The sequence below is a fragment of the Chanos chanos genome, chromosome 5 (genome assembly GCF_902362185.1).
Source record: "Chanos chanos chromosome 5, fChaCha1.1, whole genome shotgun sequence".
NCBI classification, from domain to species: domain Eukaryota; kingdom Metazoa; phylum Chordata; class Actinopteri; order Gonorynchiformes; family Chanidae; genus Chanos; species Chanos chanos.
The window spans coordinates 15902979-15920204 of record NC_044499.1 but is presented as its reverse complement, the minus strand read 5'-3'; the positions used below and the strand labels follow the sequence as shown (position 1 = coordinate 15920204).

General features: G+C 39.5%; 1 protein-coding gene across 1 annotated transcript; it reads right to left on the bottom strand.

Annotated features, from left to right (window-relative positions):
- Positions 1-7278: 7278 nt before the first annotated feature.
- Positions 7279-13698, bottom strand: angptl4 (angiopoietin-like 4). The gene is made up of 7 exons (XM_030773114.1): positions 13107-13698; positions 12215-12325; positions 12013-12103; positions 9736-9849; positions 9406-9501; positions 8725-9003; positions 7279-8584 (listed from the first exon to the last, which is right to left on the bottom strand). Exons 1-7 carry the CDS (start codon positions 13608-13610, stop codon positions 8400-8402), a joined length of 1380 nt encoding a protein of 459 aa, XP_030628974.1. The 5' UTR covers positions 13611-13698; the 3' UTR covers positions 7279-8399.
- Positions 13699-17226: the final 3528 nt, after the last annotated feature.

The window sequence follows — 17226 nt, the reverse complement described above, 5'->3', positions numbered from 1 at the left end:
GGCAGGCTTTGGATAGCATGAGGCTTGTTACATTATTAAGAGGGTATTTCACAGTATATGAGCACAGGATCAATGACTGCACTTGTGTGTGAATTGATATGGCATGTCTGCACGCTGCGTGAAGGAGCACATGGGCTCTAATAATGGACTTTGAGGCCTATCCTGATCTGCACTTATGAGTCTCCTATATCAGGAAAAACTCCTCATGAGGAAAAACACCCTTGTCAATTGCATATTGCACATTATGTATATTTTTTTTCATTGATTCACAGGTCTTTATTTAGGATGAACCAGTGGCCTACCGATTTTGGACGGAGGATATGGCTGCCTTTGTATTTGGGTGACCCTTTATCCCAATCCAAATCTTTGGCCAGAGATTTTGCAATGTGACCCTGACAAAAACCAGGCAAGAATCAACAGGATGTTGAAGCTTCTGAAGTCTGCAGCTGCCATAATGGAAACAGGGTGGTCCTAGGCAGGCCATGTGATGTAACAGTGCCTTGTCTAGTGCTGCACATTATAACTACAGTAAGTAAGGAAATAGCCCCTCCTTCTGGACAGTTGCCACATATTGTTACTATATAACTCATGGCTGAACACCAGCTCAGTGACAGAGTTATCAGAAAACTAATAATGGAAGAGTTCTTTAATTAAAGTACTAAGAGTGAGTCATCAGCTCCCTATCAATATGTCTGAAAAAAGAAATTATGTAAGGAAGCCATAATATTTCTCGTCATATATTTCATGCAAGATTACCTCAGATCTGATCTGTAAGGAGGAAATTTGCAAAGATATGTCGAAAAGAATGTGAAGCAGGTTTTTCAACATACAGTGAGAGAGCTATGATAAAGTTATGATACCATCTTTTCATAGTCCAGTTGTTCAAGTTATAATTATATTGTTTAAAAATTTGCAGTCTTTTTTTTTCTTCTTTTTTTTTTTGTATTTTATATCGAGTTCCTGTATTCTTTATCAGGTGCCTCCGCCTAACTGGATAAAAAGTGTACAGATTAATAAAGAAAAGTGTTGCAAGACTTATATGACATGCTAAAAATCATATTTATATTTATATCACGTTCTTATATCATGTATTCCATGAATCGCTGATTATCAGAAAATATAAGTGGTAACCCGGAAATTCCCAGTATTTCACCATTTTAATCAGCTTTGTCTGTCAATACATTGCTAAGAATGCACTGTGGGGTGACAAATTAACGCTTAAATGTTTTTCAAGAAATGTGTTAAGGACAGATCATATCTAAAAATCATATTTAAAAAACATTCTTTTCAGCATATCATCACACATGTTTCACATATATGTAGAATTTTTAAGTTATTTTTCAACTAGTTTCTTGACATGCCAGCATTTTTGCTTCACAAACCAGAGGAAAGTTTTTTGTAATATCTCCCAAACCTAATGAAAATGCATTATTGTTAGATTAGGATGATGAATGATCAGGCTCAGTTGTCTTCAGCTGAGAGGAACAAGTATGTGTATAAATAAAAGTTCTGTACACAAGGTCCAAGGTGCTACGATGCCTCTGTATTCCCACTCTCTCTCTCTCTCTCTCTCTCTCTCTCCCTTTCTTACACATTTTATATCTTGACTCACATACCAGTTGGAATTAGTTCATGAAGTTCCCCTTAATCATTCTGACAGTGAGGGCTGTTTTCACCTTAACCTTGAGCAGAGGAACAGAAAGAGCAGACTGCAGCCAAAAGAATGTGCAGATTAGACTAATGATGAAAAATAAATCAAGACAAAAATACCTAAAATATCAGACCAATGTGGGGAAAGGTACAGATGAGAATGTATGGGGAGAGATAATTAGTGTCTAACTCTATGAACTCTCCTATGTCATATACATATAAGGAAGTGATGCTGTATTTTGTTAAATAACTAGAGAGTAAACCAAATGAAGCTTTATAACGCACTTACTCTACTGGTGTCACACGGCAGGACATAATTTCACATGACAGGACAGGACCGGATCGGAGGTAGAGCACAGTTATAATAGAATAGAATTTATTCAGTGTATTCAGTACAGTAATGATGTAATTCAGCTTGGCATCCTAATCTTTTTGATGATTAAAAGGTATTATAAAAATATGAAGGTTCTGTGTAAAAAGAATGAACTTTGAATATAAACATAGAAAGCAATGAACTCAATAAACATAAACAATATTCTTAGGCAAAACAGTCTTCATTTGTTATCCCTCATCTCTCCTATTCCTCTTCTATTTGTTCTCCCATTCCTTTCATTATCTTGTTCTTTTACTCCACGTCTCTAAAACTTTCACCTCCAACTCCAACACTCCCTCTGCCTCCTACCCCATTTCTCCTCCCATTTCTCCTCCTACCACCTTCTTTCTTACCATGTCTTTCTCCTCCTTTTCCACGTCTCCACTGCTTTCTCGTCCAACCCCGATTCTCTACTTCTTTCTTGTTTTTTCCCCTTTGGCCTTTTCATGATGTTGATTAATAAAGTAAAGAGACAGCTGGTATTAAAAGTATTCAAAACAACATGTGTACAAAATTCATTCAACTTATGAAGTGTGGAGTCAAAAGGGCAATGAATATTGCAAGGCATGGATATTGCAGTCACGCTGTAGAATATATTTGCATATATTTAAAAAATTAAGGGTTGAGTGAAAAAAAAATCATATTTTTCTTGAAAAATAAAGTAGCCATAAGAACAAATCATCCTTCATTTTTAATTGAGCTTTGTGGAAGTGAAAATTTGAACATGTGTTCTGAGATGATTAAAGCAGTTGAGGTATCATGTTAGGCACCATTATATAAATGCTTTAGACGGTGAAAATGTAGTAAATTTAACATCTTAAAAGAAACATTCAGGTATAAGCGTATATTCACAATCTCTGCATAGAGAACACTTGATACCATCTTATTATGGTGCTACAATTAAACTTGAAAGCAAAGACTGCACTTAATCCCCAATGACCTCTTAGAGCAATGAGAGATTGCTTCTTGATCCACGGCCTTCTCCTAAGAAGACATTTTGTGTTGTAATAGAATAACATAATCAAGCAATTCAGTGCAAACACAGGTGGCACACACACACACACACACACACACTAATGTTCACTAGGGCTGGCATGAATGGTTTGTGTTGGATAGCATGTGTACTGGCAACCAGAGGGTCCTGTACCCTTAAGGTTTGGTTGTCAGCTGAGAAAAAATGGGGCACCATTTATAAACTGAGGCATTTATAATACCTGGTATCACATCAATGATATTCCTTTATTTAAGCTCTACAAATGTATTTCATCTACTGGTGTTGCATGGTTCTATGGAGGTGCCACCTGGGATGCCCTTACATGGGCTGGTCCTGATTTGTGCTCCAGCCTTGCTCCGTTGCAGGAGTGAAATCAGTGGGTGAAGGGCACACATCTGTCTTCCACATATTGCTATGTCCCCTGTTTGCTTCTGGGGTGATATCCACGGCTGTGTAACGCATTTTGTAATGATGTTATGTTGTATATTTATCGGGTGCCAGGGCAGCTTAACACGACATATATTAAAAGTCTTAACATTTTATAAAAATGAAACTTTAACCAAAGTCCACTGAAGCCTCTAATTGATTGTGCTGGTCAACTGAAATTACAAACAATTTTACCGAACTTTTATTCCTCTTAGTATGCTCATGTATGCTCTTTTACAAGGTTATGTGTTGTTTACGGTCAGGATCCGCCACCACAACATTCTTGCAGAATGCCACATTGTTGTAGAATGCCAAAGCATTGATCATCACCCAGCGGGAATGGTTGCGAACTGTAGCTTTATTAATTCTGTTTACCCGCTTTTGATTCTGGTGTAGTAAATTAAACCCATGATGTCTGGGCTTAAAGCATGTTATTTTTATTTTAATTTGTTGTTGGTACGCGGGCTACTAACTCATAACGGGAGACGACGTACAACTGTGGTCTCTTTAAGAGTGACGTAGGTGCTGCTGCAGGGTTGCAAATATGAAAGTCACAGCACAGAACAACCAAACACACGGCTTGGAATGCCACGTCAGGGTACCCTGCCCAAAAGTGGAATTTGAATCCAGTTACAGAAATGGTTAGGACATAAAGATCTTGAGTACGCCGCTAAAATAGCAAAAACGAAGAATATGCTTTTCTGAACTTCATCTTCTGTTTGCTGAAAGACTGGAAACGATGATGAGAACTTGCCTCATGATATTGCACTCTATCTATCACACGTACTCAAACATTTCAGGGATTTCTCATGACCTCAACAAAGTCAGATGTGTTTATGCAGATTTAGGTCTTTGTCTGTCCCTGTGGGTCCTTTCAGTTTAAGGGACTGGATCCTAGCTCTTCGTCCAAGCTGACTCTCCGATGCCACCAGAATAGTTTGCCTCCCTTTTAATTTCGTTACTCTCTTAGAGTCATCTTCCTCGCATAAGAGATTTGTCTTTGCTGTTGTTACTATTGTTACTGCTCCCTCATTTTTTGTTTGTTGACATCACAGTCCGCAGTTTCTATTTATTTAGAATGGATTAAACTGGAACCATGCATACTTCTGACAGATATTGGAGGTAATCTTACCCAGGGCTGTGAGATGATAGTGGATAGTGGCTTTCTTTCTTTGAAACGGCAAAATACTATTTAAATGTGATAATATTTTGTGAGAAGTATTAGAATAAAACAGAACCCAGAACATAGGGGCTCTAATGTCGAAAGATTTTAAGTGCGTTAACGTGCGGTTAATAAGCACTGTAGTTACTCCGTGTAGACACGGAGTGTCACTGTTCATCAAAGTAAAACCCCCCAAACCACAAGCTGAATGGCATCGTTGGCTGTTTTGTCTGACATCCTTAGTTGCTGTGGCATGACTGTTCCAAATTTGTACCGTTATTTCCCTGGGAGCACTTTAGTATTAACTTAGTGTTTATGTGTTATATTTGTGTACTGTGTGAAACTTGGAAAAAAGGAAAAATTATTTATCAAAGTTGGTGATTGCTTAGGCTTAAAAACAAGTATTGCTTTCAAAGCATAAGTCAGACCCTCTTCAGCCTTGTATTGGAACTTTTGAATAACAAAAATAATAAAAACCTATCTCAGACTGCCTTCCCCAACTTTCCTTGAACAGTCTAACTTCACAAAAAAAAAAAAGACTATGTCCACAGATACAGTAAACGAAGGTGGCTGTCATGAAACTTCTTGATTTATTTTCCCATTTCTCCTGTTGAAGCAGGTGGGCTTCGTGGAGCATTTTTTCATTTTTGGTTTAATGTGTTTTCGTGTTTCACCTTGCATGACAGAGTGATGTAAAACGTAATAATAATTCCTTTTGCCTAACGTATTCCATATAAGCCTCACTTAATGAAAAGCGTCGTATGACAATAAGAAATAAGCATATTTTTGAGTCTCACTGAATGAACAGTCATTGTTAATATTACATAATAAAATTAAATGGAATCTTTATCTCTTTCTTGGGATATAACTGAATGCATTACTTTCCATCTCTTGAATTGCATTCTTAAAGTGAATACTTTTCTGCAAGTGTGCACTGTAATTACATTTGCACTAAGCTGAATAAAGCTCTCTTCTATTTAAAAGTCCATTTAGTGGAGTGAATTATGTGAATGACATGGAGCAATTCATCACGACAAAGTTCAGGACTTGAATATGTCTCCGGGCTCTTTTGTCTGTTTGTCATGGCAATGCAAGTCAAGCAAATCAGTCAATAGCGTTCGGGGGATGTCTGGTATTATGTTAACAGTATTATGAAACATGTGGGCCTTTATATTTGTGCAATGGCCTGATTAGCTATTTGCCTAAGTTCAAGGCAGGGATTTGACAAGGACAGCTTTTAAACCCTGAATGGAAAGATAAAGTCTATGGGCATAAAATACTGTAGATTACCATTATGAAACCTAAAGAATTCCTCTATAATTACTTGATCTGTTGATCTCTGAATATGTACTGTACCACAATGCTTTTCATCACTGTGGTTTAAAAATGGTGTTTTGCCATTTCTATTTTAGACTCCTCTTGGAACCAAGTTGGCAATATTGCTTTGCTTGTCACGGATGGTAGCTACAAATGTCATGGTTATGAACATTTCAGGTGTAAAATTATTATTTGTGAGCACAGTTTCTTTCATTTCCACAGCACAAACCATTGCATTAGCTCAGTCAAAACATGATTAGAAAGAATTACATAAAGCTCCACACTCCATTTGATGTGGCGAGTTGAAACTACGTCAATGGTAGGCTTGGTGTGTAAAGAGATTTTCCTAGGTGTGAAACATTGAGTCTGACGGAAGAAAGCTGATGCACCTTTATTTACTTCAAATCCAGTAAATCGAATAAGCTGATTTTCGTAAGGCAGGGGAGCAGGCACGATAAAGACCCACGTGTGGCTAAGACCATATGGCCCTATACAACCATGTTAAGTGAGAACAGTCGAAGTTCTAGCGACATTTGATTTCGGGACAGTGTAAAGTCGGTTAAAGGTACTGACATAAAGTTAATAAACAGTAACATGTGAGCAATGGAACATTCTTTAAGTTAGAGTTTTATGGATAGTACTCTATTAATCAACTCTAAATTCCCCACTGTGAGGCTCGTAGCGATGCTGTTGTTTCTCCAGCTGTGAAAGTGCCTAGAAATTAAATATATGGGTGTGAGGAAATGATAGAGCAATGCATATGCACACATACATACATACAAAAATGTGTGCTGAACTGTATTCATTTTGGAACAGTCATATACATAAAGAAAGACAAGGTCTCTGCCCTAGTCACAGCAGATGTGTAGAACATTGCTTTGATAGCATCTGTAGACGCACCCACCCACCCACCCACACACACACACACACACACACACACACACACATATATATATAATTTTATATATATATGTGTGTGTGTGTGTGTGTATGGAGCCATCTGCTTACTTGCATGTCAAGCTGTGTTTCTTGGCTTGAGTGTTCTAGGCAAGCTTGAACATGGCCAAAACATTCCACTGTCATCTGCTACCTTTTCAGTGCCCATCAAGATTGTACTTAACTCTAAAGATTCCATGATCGTCAGATGATGCTCTCTCTTAAGCATATTTTTCATTCAGTGTTTGGAGAAATTATAGAATTATGCGTTATCATCTGTTTTATGTGAATTATGTATTTTGACATTGCCCACAATCCCATTAACTTGAACCCATCTACCTAAAGTGAAATTTAAAGTATAAGTGAGTTTTGCAGAATTCAAAGGATGTTTTTGTGAGGTGATGACAGCACACACGATTCTTTCCATCTCATAGCTATTTATTGGCCTATTAAAGACCAAACACATTTTTTACTCTTACAAAACAATAGCAAAATGTTTTACTTTTTGGAACATATATAAATTATCAAAAGAAGGTAAAAGAAATACACTTTGATTTCAACAACGCTTAAATAAAAAAACCTCAGAGCATGACACTTCATGGTCAACAACAGAACTGTAATAAAACTAAAGAATGTTTACATTTAAGTTCTTTGAGAGAGTCAACACAGTAACCATTATTTACAGAAATGTGAAGACAACACCAAGACCTCTAGGGCAGTCAATATGACTGAAAAAAAATCAGTCTCCACTGATACACCTCTCTAAACATCGATTCACAACAATAAAACAGATAACCAGTCTTAGATTCTTAAAGAGTTGGAAAGATTATGTGCATTCAAGTGAAGAATTTGTAATGTTTCTTGATAATAATCCATCAGCAATAGTCGGCAAAAATAAAATCTGTCCATATATTGGTGCAACATCTATTTTCATGCCGTTATTCTATCTTCTTGGATAATGCCTTCGGATAAATAATGCCATTCTATTGCTGTTCCACATTGGCTCAATCTGAGTCAGTCATTATTTGGTCCATAAAAAAAGTTCAGGCATTGTCATCTCTTTCTTTACACTGTGAGCAGTGCATTATACAGAATTGTGCTCTTTTCATTTTTAAGGAGCTCTTGCAAGGAGAGCACCTCATACCAGATAGGTTTTAACATGTGGCAAGAGAATCACCTACGCTACACAAATCATGTTATTACATGCTGAACAAGGGGCATGCTAAGTTCTCCTCAACCTCAACGTTTCAGTATCAACGCAGCCTGTTTCTGCACACACACTGATCTGATGGTGTGGGGCGGGCCAACATCTGTCCATTTCTTTTCTTGATTCGTATTCACAAATCAGATACAGTTTCTGTTCAGCTGAATGTCGTAACAAAACACTGAAATATTGGAGGACACTAAAGCAGAACTTCACATGTCTTGAGCACCACTTCAGTCCATTTGGCAAGTTATAAGTAGCATGGCTGTGTGCATTACTATTTCATTGGTTTAAAGTCTCTATTTTCTCATAAGTGATTCAGACAATGACTCCTCCCCTATGACTTGTTCTCGATCTCGGCAGGAGCGATCATCATGACAGTGGTTTTCAGCGGGTAATAACGGCCACGCCAGGTCTTCCAAAACACTCCCTGTTTCCGCTGGTGCCTCTGCTTAGGAGGAGGGCTCATGAAATACTTGCCGTTCAGGTTGGAACGACCACAGTTGCTGAACCACCAACCACCTGTTAAAGAAACATGAAATGCCTTCTTTTAGACTTGGAATTTCCCAAATATTTATCTCCCATTTGTGTAATGAGCATGAAAGACCTGTGGACATTGTATTAACAGAAGCCTAAGGGATCTTGTATTAACGGAAGCCTACCTGAGAGGTGCTTGGCACAGTTCAGGTCGTTCTTCTGATCGTTGTCCTTGTCACGGGTAGAGAAGGGCAAACCAACAGCATCAGTGTCCAGGGCACTCTCCAGGTTATCAGCGGGACTCTTCAGAATGTGCAGAGAATAGTTGTTTTCCTCTCCGTCCAGACGGAAGGGGTACTTGATTGCCTGGGTCTCGTCCCTCCAGTCAGAGAACTGTACCTTCAGAATGTGCTCCCCTCCTTTGGACACGGAGTAGATCTTCTCCAGACCAAGCCAAAACTCACCTACACATGAAAGAGAACAAAAATGCTACAGGTTAAATCAAGATAAAGGAATTTTTCATAAATGCTTATAGATCAAGTACTTGGTGACCTGTGAACTGTATCCCAAGTAAAGGATAGGTAATTAAGTTACTTCTGGGAATTAAATACAGCAACTAGTGTTAGCGATTGGGATTTGACAGTTTTCTACCAAAGCTGTTCAGTCAGGATTGATCTGATCCTTCTCTCCTAATCTGACATCTGAGATCCCTTGTTAGGGGCTAAATCACTTTATCTTAACCAAACTTAACTAATAGGAGCTCTAAACTCTGATGTTGTGTGTGAGAATGTGAGGCGTGGTCACATGGCTGAGTTTTCCCTGCCCATCATGTTGTGAGAGCAATAGGACCAACACTAGACACTTACCGGTCAGGCTTCCAAAGCCGGTTTGGTACATTTGCCAGAGCTGATCAAAGTCTACAGAGCCATCCTGGCGCCTCTGGATGACTGTCCAACCTCCCTCTGTGTTGTGATAGAGAAAGACAGAGGATTAGTTGTGTGTAACTTTCTCATGTCACTCTGAAACATACATGGCGATTTCAGACAAGCACAAATGTCCTAGAACATCATTAGAAATGTTTATGGGATAACTGCACAAATTATAGAGCTATTCCAGAGCAGATTTTATGATTCTGTAATGGTGTTTTTGTGTGGAACATTGTTAAAAGTTGACATTAACTGCCCTGTCCTACTTACCGGGAGTCATTTCACAGTAGACTTCAAAGGGCTGAGAGTCAGATGGCTGGATGGTATAAAGGCCGCTAACTGTTTCTCCTCGCAGGAACCACTCATGACAATCTGAGGCCAATGCTGAAAGACACAAGATAAAAAAAACTTATAATTACAAAAAATTCTCATAGGACTTCTTTGAAAACAAGAAAACAAGGATTCAGACCATGACCTCGCTATAGGCATAAATCATGAATGAGTCACTTGCAGCTTATCTCACTGTAAAATGCAGAACTTATCTCAGCTACCTTGAACTTTCAAACCGCCCAGCATACAGCATGGAGTTTGTTGTTGGCACTAGGGCTATAGTCCATCTCTTTTAGTTTCCCTGTCAACAAACTGGACGTGGGCTCAGTCTAATTTTTAAACTAACTGCCTATGACGTGAGGATATGAACGTTAAGATAATAGATTTTTTTTGCCTACCCTAACACAGCACTGAAAGTTACACTTTAACAGGGAACTGTATGTGGGCCATTTCTCTCATTCATTTAAGCATCAACAGCTGGTAACTATTAGCTCAGCTGAGATAAGTTAACAGGAGAGGACTGACCTCCCTTGGAACAATAGAGGGCGTAAACATAACCTTTTACCCAGTTCCCAAGAAGCCTTCCTCAGCTGCGCAGGCTATTGATTACACAGAACTGTTCTAACATTCTTCTCCCCCTGCCCCCTAGCGTCAGTCACGCCTCCTTCACGTGCACAGCTGCCGAGTTCTGACTTGAGAGCGCGTGGACACTGCATGCTCTCACAGGGACTGTAGTGGCTATTTGAGGCAGAGCTGCAGACCCCTCAAGGGTAAATAACTGCTGTTGGCTTGTATGGTCACCAGAGGGACTCCATGGTGATTTAATTGGACATTCTAAATAAGGTGTCCCTAGAACACTATAGTTATTTCCCTCTATTTTGAGAATATAATAATTGTTTGCTGCATTTAACACAATATTCAAGGGTTATACTGATTCCATAATATGACATTGCTATAAAGTGCTGAGTCAAAAATCATAGTTGTCTTCGAAATACTATTCAGCATTCTCAGACTCATGAGGTCTTAATCATATTGAAAGGATGCTTGAGGTATTGTGTCTACAGCTCAATGATCTACATTTTGGCTCACTTGTAGTTGATTACAATGAAAGGGGAGGGCCTTTGTATGGGTGAAAAGAAGTGGGGTATAGGTGGGGGATGTCTGCCTCTGACAGATCTAGGGGAAAGGTTACACATTCTTGTAGAATGTGGCTGTTTTTCTTTCTGGATGAGTAAGGATAGGTGTCTCACAAACAACAGAGTGTCTGTACAAAGTTCACAATTCCAAAACATGCCGTGTATTTCTCAATGTAATCTTTTTTTTTCCTGGCTCAGAGCCAGAAAAACTAATCTGAAAAACATTTCATGTTAGATTTCGGGAAAAAAAAAAAATCTCCCCCCACCTCCTAGTCAGATTTACCCCCAAAATCCCTCTGTACTCAAGCTCTGTTGTGACACTGACTTAATACTGTCCGAGTCTGATGAACTCTCACCCAGTTGGAGCCCTTCCAGCGAAACAATTTTATAGCATTCCTACTGATGTCAGAGCTAACCATGAGGGGCATTATTGTGCTCTGTTGGGTGACTGCTCTGTTCCTGATTACATGTCTCTTGGTTGGGTTCACCTTTCACCTACTTAGAGGCAAGACAGGCTATGAGTCTGGGAATTCCTTCTGAAAACACTACTTCATGTTTGAAGGAAGGCATGATAAGGACTTTCCCGGTATAGGAAACGTCAGAGTTAGGTAAAGCGTATATATTTTAATGATTATTGTATTACTAGTGCCTTTGCTGAGTGCCTGGAGGCTTAGAAACAAATGATTTGTTTTAGTTTTCTGTTTCATGCACGCAAAAAAGGGATATCTAAAAATTTCCCTAGCTGGATACAGTCCATTTTTGTGGCTGGGTTGAGAACATCCGACATACGTCATTCAGTACGCCAGCAACTAAAACAACAGGATAGTAGTAGGCTACTTTTAGAGCGTCATTCGACCACTTAATCACAGCCGAATTTAACACAGCTGAAAAATCTCTGAACGGGTGAGCTATTTGCATTTTAACTTGACGCCCTTAGCAAATCCCTTTTATGATAAGATTCCGAGACAGATGTGCAGGATGTTTGTGACTGCTGTTATCTAGCTATTTCATCTGCTGCATCGGCATGTGTTAAAGCCTTCTACTTTAGCGGTGCTGATCACAAAATGGTAAATTAACATACCGTTTGGTGAATCGCGTTGCTCACTGCTGCCGTTCTGATGGATGTCGTCTTCCTTACGTTTGAGAAGCAATCGTTCATTTTTCACCTGGATCTGTAAACATCATCGACATTAATCAACACAAATGACATACTCATAAACATGATTACAGCACATTGTCTATTAACAAAATAAACAACCACTGACTGATACTGGTCCACTTACCAGGCTCTGAAGAGTTCGAATGCGGACGTTTTGCTTGTCTAGTTTTTCTTGCTGTTGTTTAATTCTCTCTACGAGGTCGTCTATACGCCGATTTTGTGCCTCCAGCAACCACTAAATGAACATATTGTATAATTAGAGCTCAAATGGTCATGAACAGTCTGTTTACCTGGAAAAATACAGACATTACTTCCCCTATTCAGCGCTCAAGAACAAGACATACACTCTCTCTTTTTTTTCCACCAACAGTGTTTTTTTCACCCCTGTGTAAAGTTTCATAACAAAAGCGTGCTCAGTGCCGACAATTCCAAGTTCATGGATTATGGTTCTGTATGGGGAAGCATTCGGTATTTACTTAAGATATAGCACGCTATAGCTAGTGTGTTTAGTAGGTTTACTGTATGGCGATATCAAAAGGGGAACATTCAAATTTCCACCCCAAGTTCTTTGACCATTTCCTTTGTTTGGCATGGGTGAGTGTACTGCTGTCGGCACGTACAACACGCCTCCCGCACAATGCACGCTAACACACCCACTAACACTTCAGATCTGCTTGCAGTTAGTAGCTGAGAATACGAATACGCAAGTTATAAGTATCTATCTGCACATCGGTCTTCTCTCACAGAAATAAATAAATAATGTGCTGAAATGTCTGTTCCACACGTTAATCCTTAACGTTGAAAATGAACCATTTGTATTGAGACTAGGGGAAAAAAAACCTTATCTTGTGAAATGCATTTCACATCACTCCATTGAAAACTGAGAATGCAACACAGCCTTAGACCAACTGTTAGTCTGAAGTAGATGAAGCAGTGCTCCTTCTATCCTAAATTCATTTTTAAACTATACTTATATAATGCCAAACACATTTCTCTATAGAAAGTTTTTGACATACCTGAATGGCACGGGCATCACTGAAATTACTGCTGCCAGTCTCCAGACTTTCTCCCTGGAGCATGCTGTCCACCTTCTCCTCCAATTTGTTCATCCTTTCGTTGACTCTTTGTCTCTCTCTCAGCAGCTCCTCAGCCTTCTCACGCAGTTCAGAGGACATGTTTAGCATTTTGCTCTCCCGATCCTCCAGCCCCTGGGCTTTGGCCTTCAGAGCTTCACTGTCTTCCTGCAGTCGCTGTGTCTGTTTGCCCAGCTCAGCCACAGTACCGTTGAAGACCTTTAGCTTAGCTGAGATGTCTCTCATCTGGCCCTTGGTCTTGTCCACGTGCTCTTTCAGTCCCTGACCTAGCTGTAGCAGCCCATGGGCGAGTACATTCACATCATCCCATGCGGCATACTGCACCCTCTTCTCCTTTCCGACTCCCGTCTTCCTCTCAAACGGGAAGCTCGTCCCGGAGCTTGCCAGGACTGTGAAACAGAGCAGATTTGCTAGAGTGACCTTCATCTTAAGTCTGTTTCTTTTTGTCTGTGATTCTTCAGTTAAGTCTGTAAGTTGCGGTGTAAGGTGATTTGAAGTTCTCTGTAGTTCAAAGAGCTCACGCTCATTCTGTGGAGGGCTGACCTCCTTTTATTTATTCACTGAGGTCCTGTTGGAAACTCTGATTGGCTGCCCTGCTGAAGGGGGTGTGTGAGTACTCTCAGGTTTCTCCTTAACTCTTTCTGCCTTGAGTGAAGACCATGATGTAACAATGATGCTGATTACAGTGATCAAACCTGTAGATTTTTACAGACTGTAAATGACATTTGAGTGTGAACAAGTTTCTTTTTTTTCCCAACTGGCCTTTCAACTAAAGGAATGCTTCCTTATTGTGTGTTAATTTTTACTTATCATGCTTTGACTTGATTCCGTGATCTTGTATTCACCCTCCCTTGAAATGATCTTGGAAAAAAAAACCACACTTGGGCCTACAGCAAATCGGTAACACAGGACTTGTTGAAAATGATTAGTCATGGTGTAATTAGTCAGATGTTATTTCACAATGAAACCACCCCACTGTGTTATAAATGTCAGCGGTTCTACTCGCTTTTTTTTTTTCAATGAAAGAATTTGTAGCCCTTTTTTTTGTTTGTTTTCCTTTTTTAAGGAATATAACGTTAAGCACGTATTAATTTAGCGACTGACACCAAATGGAGCAGCCTAGGTTTTGTGAAGTCATTGTGGAGTGGAGTCATTGTTCAGACGGACGAGGGGAACGTGCTGTGGCTAAACGCTCTGGCCTGAGGTGATCTGTTCCACCGTGCGTTAGGAACAGTGTGAGAATTAGGGGAAAGTTCATGCACAGAGAGAGCCAGTGTTCAGTGGAAGTTCCCCTTGGCTGGACTGAACAACCTCTCAAAAGCACGTAGGTGGTGACTGAGCACAGGCATCCACTCGTAGACACCATTAATCCTTTCCCCACATGCCCCAGAAAATATTTTTTGAAAACTGTCTTTTCAGTGTTTCAGATTCCTTCTGTTGTTCTCACATAGTTAGAGTTATTATTTTTTTTTTTTGTCCAAGTCAAAGTGGCCGTTTCCTGAAATGTTAATTAATATCTGTCATGAAGATCTCTTAACACGGTGGAGACAAGCTTTCCATTACTTAATCAAATTAAGATTTGCCAGATTTTTATGTTTTCATAAAAGCAAAGTACAAACAGTGTAAAGATTAAGGAAGACTAACATATTCGCATATCTGATGTCTCTTGTGTATTAGTCATGCTAAAACAAGAAGTTGCCTCAAGCATACAGGCTATAATTATTAATATTTCCTAACGATGCACAGGGAAGTTTGTGAGAGAATACGCAGTACTGGCTTCCTTGGAACAGAACACTGTAAATATCCCTTATTTGGTCAACTTAGGCTTTTGGTTGTGGACTTGACCAGAGATCAGCTAAAGATTTAAGAAAAAGAATTAAGAAAAAGATAAAGAAGAAGTTTCTGCCCTTTCTTTAAGTTGCAGTAAAGGTAAAGAATGAATCTCTAGTGGCACAGTGCTGGATTCATGGGAACAGATGCATTTTCCAGAGGGGTGACCCTTCACCCACATTCCAAATGTCCAACATCTGCATCACTCTACAAAACTCTGTTTTATGTAAAGATAACATTTTCATACTAAACTTACATGAGTAATCTTCCTCATGACATCAAACTTTTTTTTTTTTTTTTTTAAGAATTCTCTGATATAAAATGTTATACTTTATACACTTTAATGTAACATTTCCCTTCTACATTTCATTATTTACGTAAAGCTACTGAAGCTATACTACAAATTGGCATGCCCTCTAGATTGTTTGTCTTTTGCAGACCGTTTATATTGTTTGCTTTGGATGTTGACTTGATTCTGTCAAAAGGTGATGTCCCAGTATGTGATCTTGGTGCTCCCTAGCACGTGAAAGGCTGTCTAGGTTCCGGGAGCACAATGGATTGCCTCAGACAGATTCTTTTAAAGCTGTCTGGATATGATTCCCTCTAGGTTATCAGTTGGATTGACTCCCTGCTGATAATATTATAGGAATAGCTTTTATATGTTGGCACGTGAGTCAATCAATGCTACTGTATTTTTATTTACTGTCTGATAAATGCTGCAATTCATGAAGGTAAGGGCAAACACTTGGTTCTTGATAGTGAAATCAGATGGATCAGTAGATGTTTATATAACAATGGCCTTCCTATACTGGAGTACAATTTTCATACTTGGATGTATGTTACTTCATGGTATATATTCTTTTACCATCCAGATGCTAAAAGAACAATTTGTTCTAACCTTACATCATAGCCACAGCCATTTCAGTCGGCATGTTCTTAGCCAAGCTGTTGAACAGGCAAAGAATAAATGTTCTCCTGCCTCCTTGTGGTTGGATGTAAAGGGAGTGTTCACAAATTTCAACTCCTAAGGGCCTCATCAGATCATATCCTTTTTCTATAACCTCAAGGTCTACATTCCGAGACGAGATGTATCTCTGTTCACTCGTGCTCTGCGCTGGAAAGACAGGGTGATGCAGAGAGGATGTTGTCTTGAGTGGAAACGGCTCTTTTTGAATCCTATTCCTCAGCTTTCCTGCGCACACCTTCTTTTACAAGACAATTGTATCATGGTTCCTCTCGGTTCTGCTCGAGTAATAATGCTTCCTAAACATCCTTCCTTTCTTTGTCTCCTTGCTATACCTAAATAGTGTGATAACTCGCAAACTGAAGAGTAACGTGCGTTCATCTGTTGTTTCTCAACTTACTGATCGACTGGATTCTGTGTGTATATTCACTGGCATCAACCGTCTCTCTATGAACATTATAATTTCCACTCAGTCTGCCTGTCTCAGTGGAGAGCTATTATTTCTCTACTGATGATTACTCTTCCGACCCTGCTCCCTGGAAGTCCTCTTCCTGGACTCCTTCCATGCCTGTGAACGTGCTGCACTGCATCTCAGGTCACGGTCAGTGTCACTCCCTGATTAATTTATCAGGGACACCACATGACTTCTGCTCAGCGCTATAACATATAGCACTAACGTATAGTGTCCACTTCATTTATAGTCACATGAGGGACTGAGTTTACAGCTGCTTTTCAGCTCATAGGCCCTGTGTACATCTCTTAGAGGCTGACATATGTCACTAAACATCCCAGTGTGACTGTCTGTATGTAGTTGTGTTGTTTTGTTCAGTGCGGATTTATTCAGGCCAAAGGGGAAAGTGGATGTAGATATATTCCCAGAACACACAACAACAGATATTTAAGGTATTTAAAGGGTATCCACCAGAGCCATACAATGTGTAAAGGACATAAACAGAACTATCAGTTTCCACAGTTCTTGAATGAACTTTTGAGTGCACCCTGCCCTCAGCCAGCTGACAGAAAGAGTGCACAGCAGCAGAAACTCAAGGGAACATAAAAGTACAGGATGTACATTCCTCAGGGATCTAAATATTCCGATGTGTAACCCATGCCTGCAGCTGCCTGTGGGATGAGAATCATAAATGAATCTTGAATTGGTAATCTATAATTTTGCCGTTTCTCCAGACAGCAAATTACTTTCAGCTGCTGTGATGTTATGACAGCAAAACTGAATATGACTGGATTTTT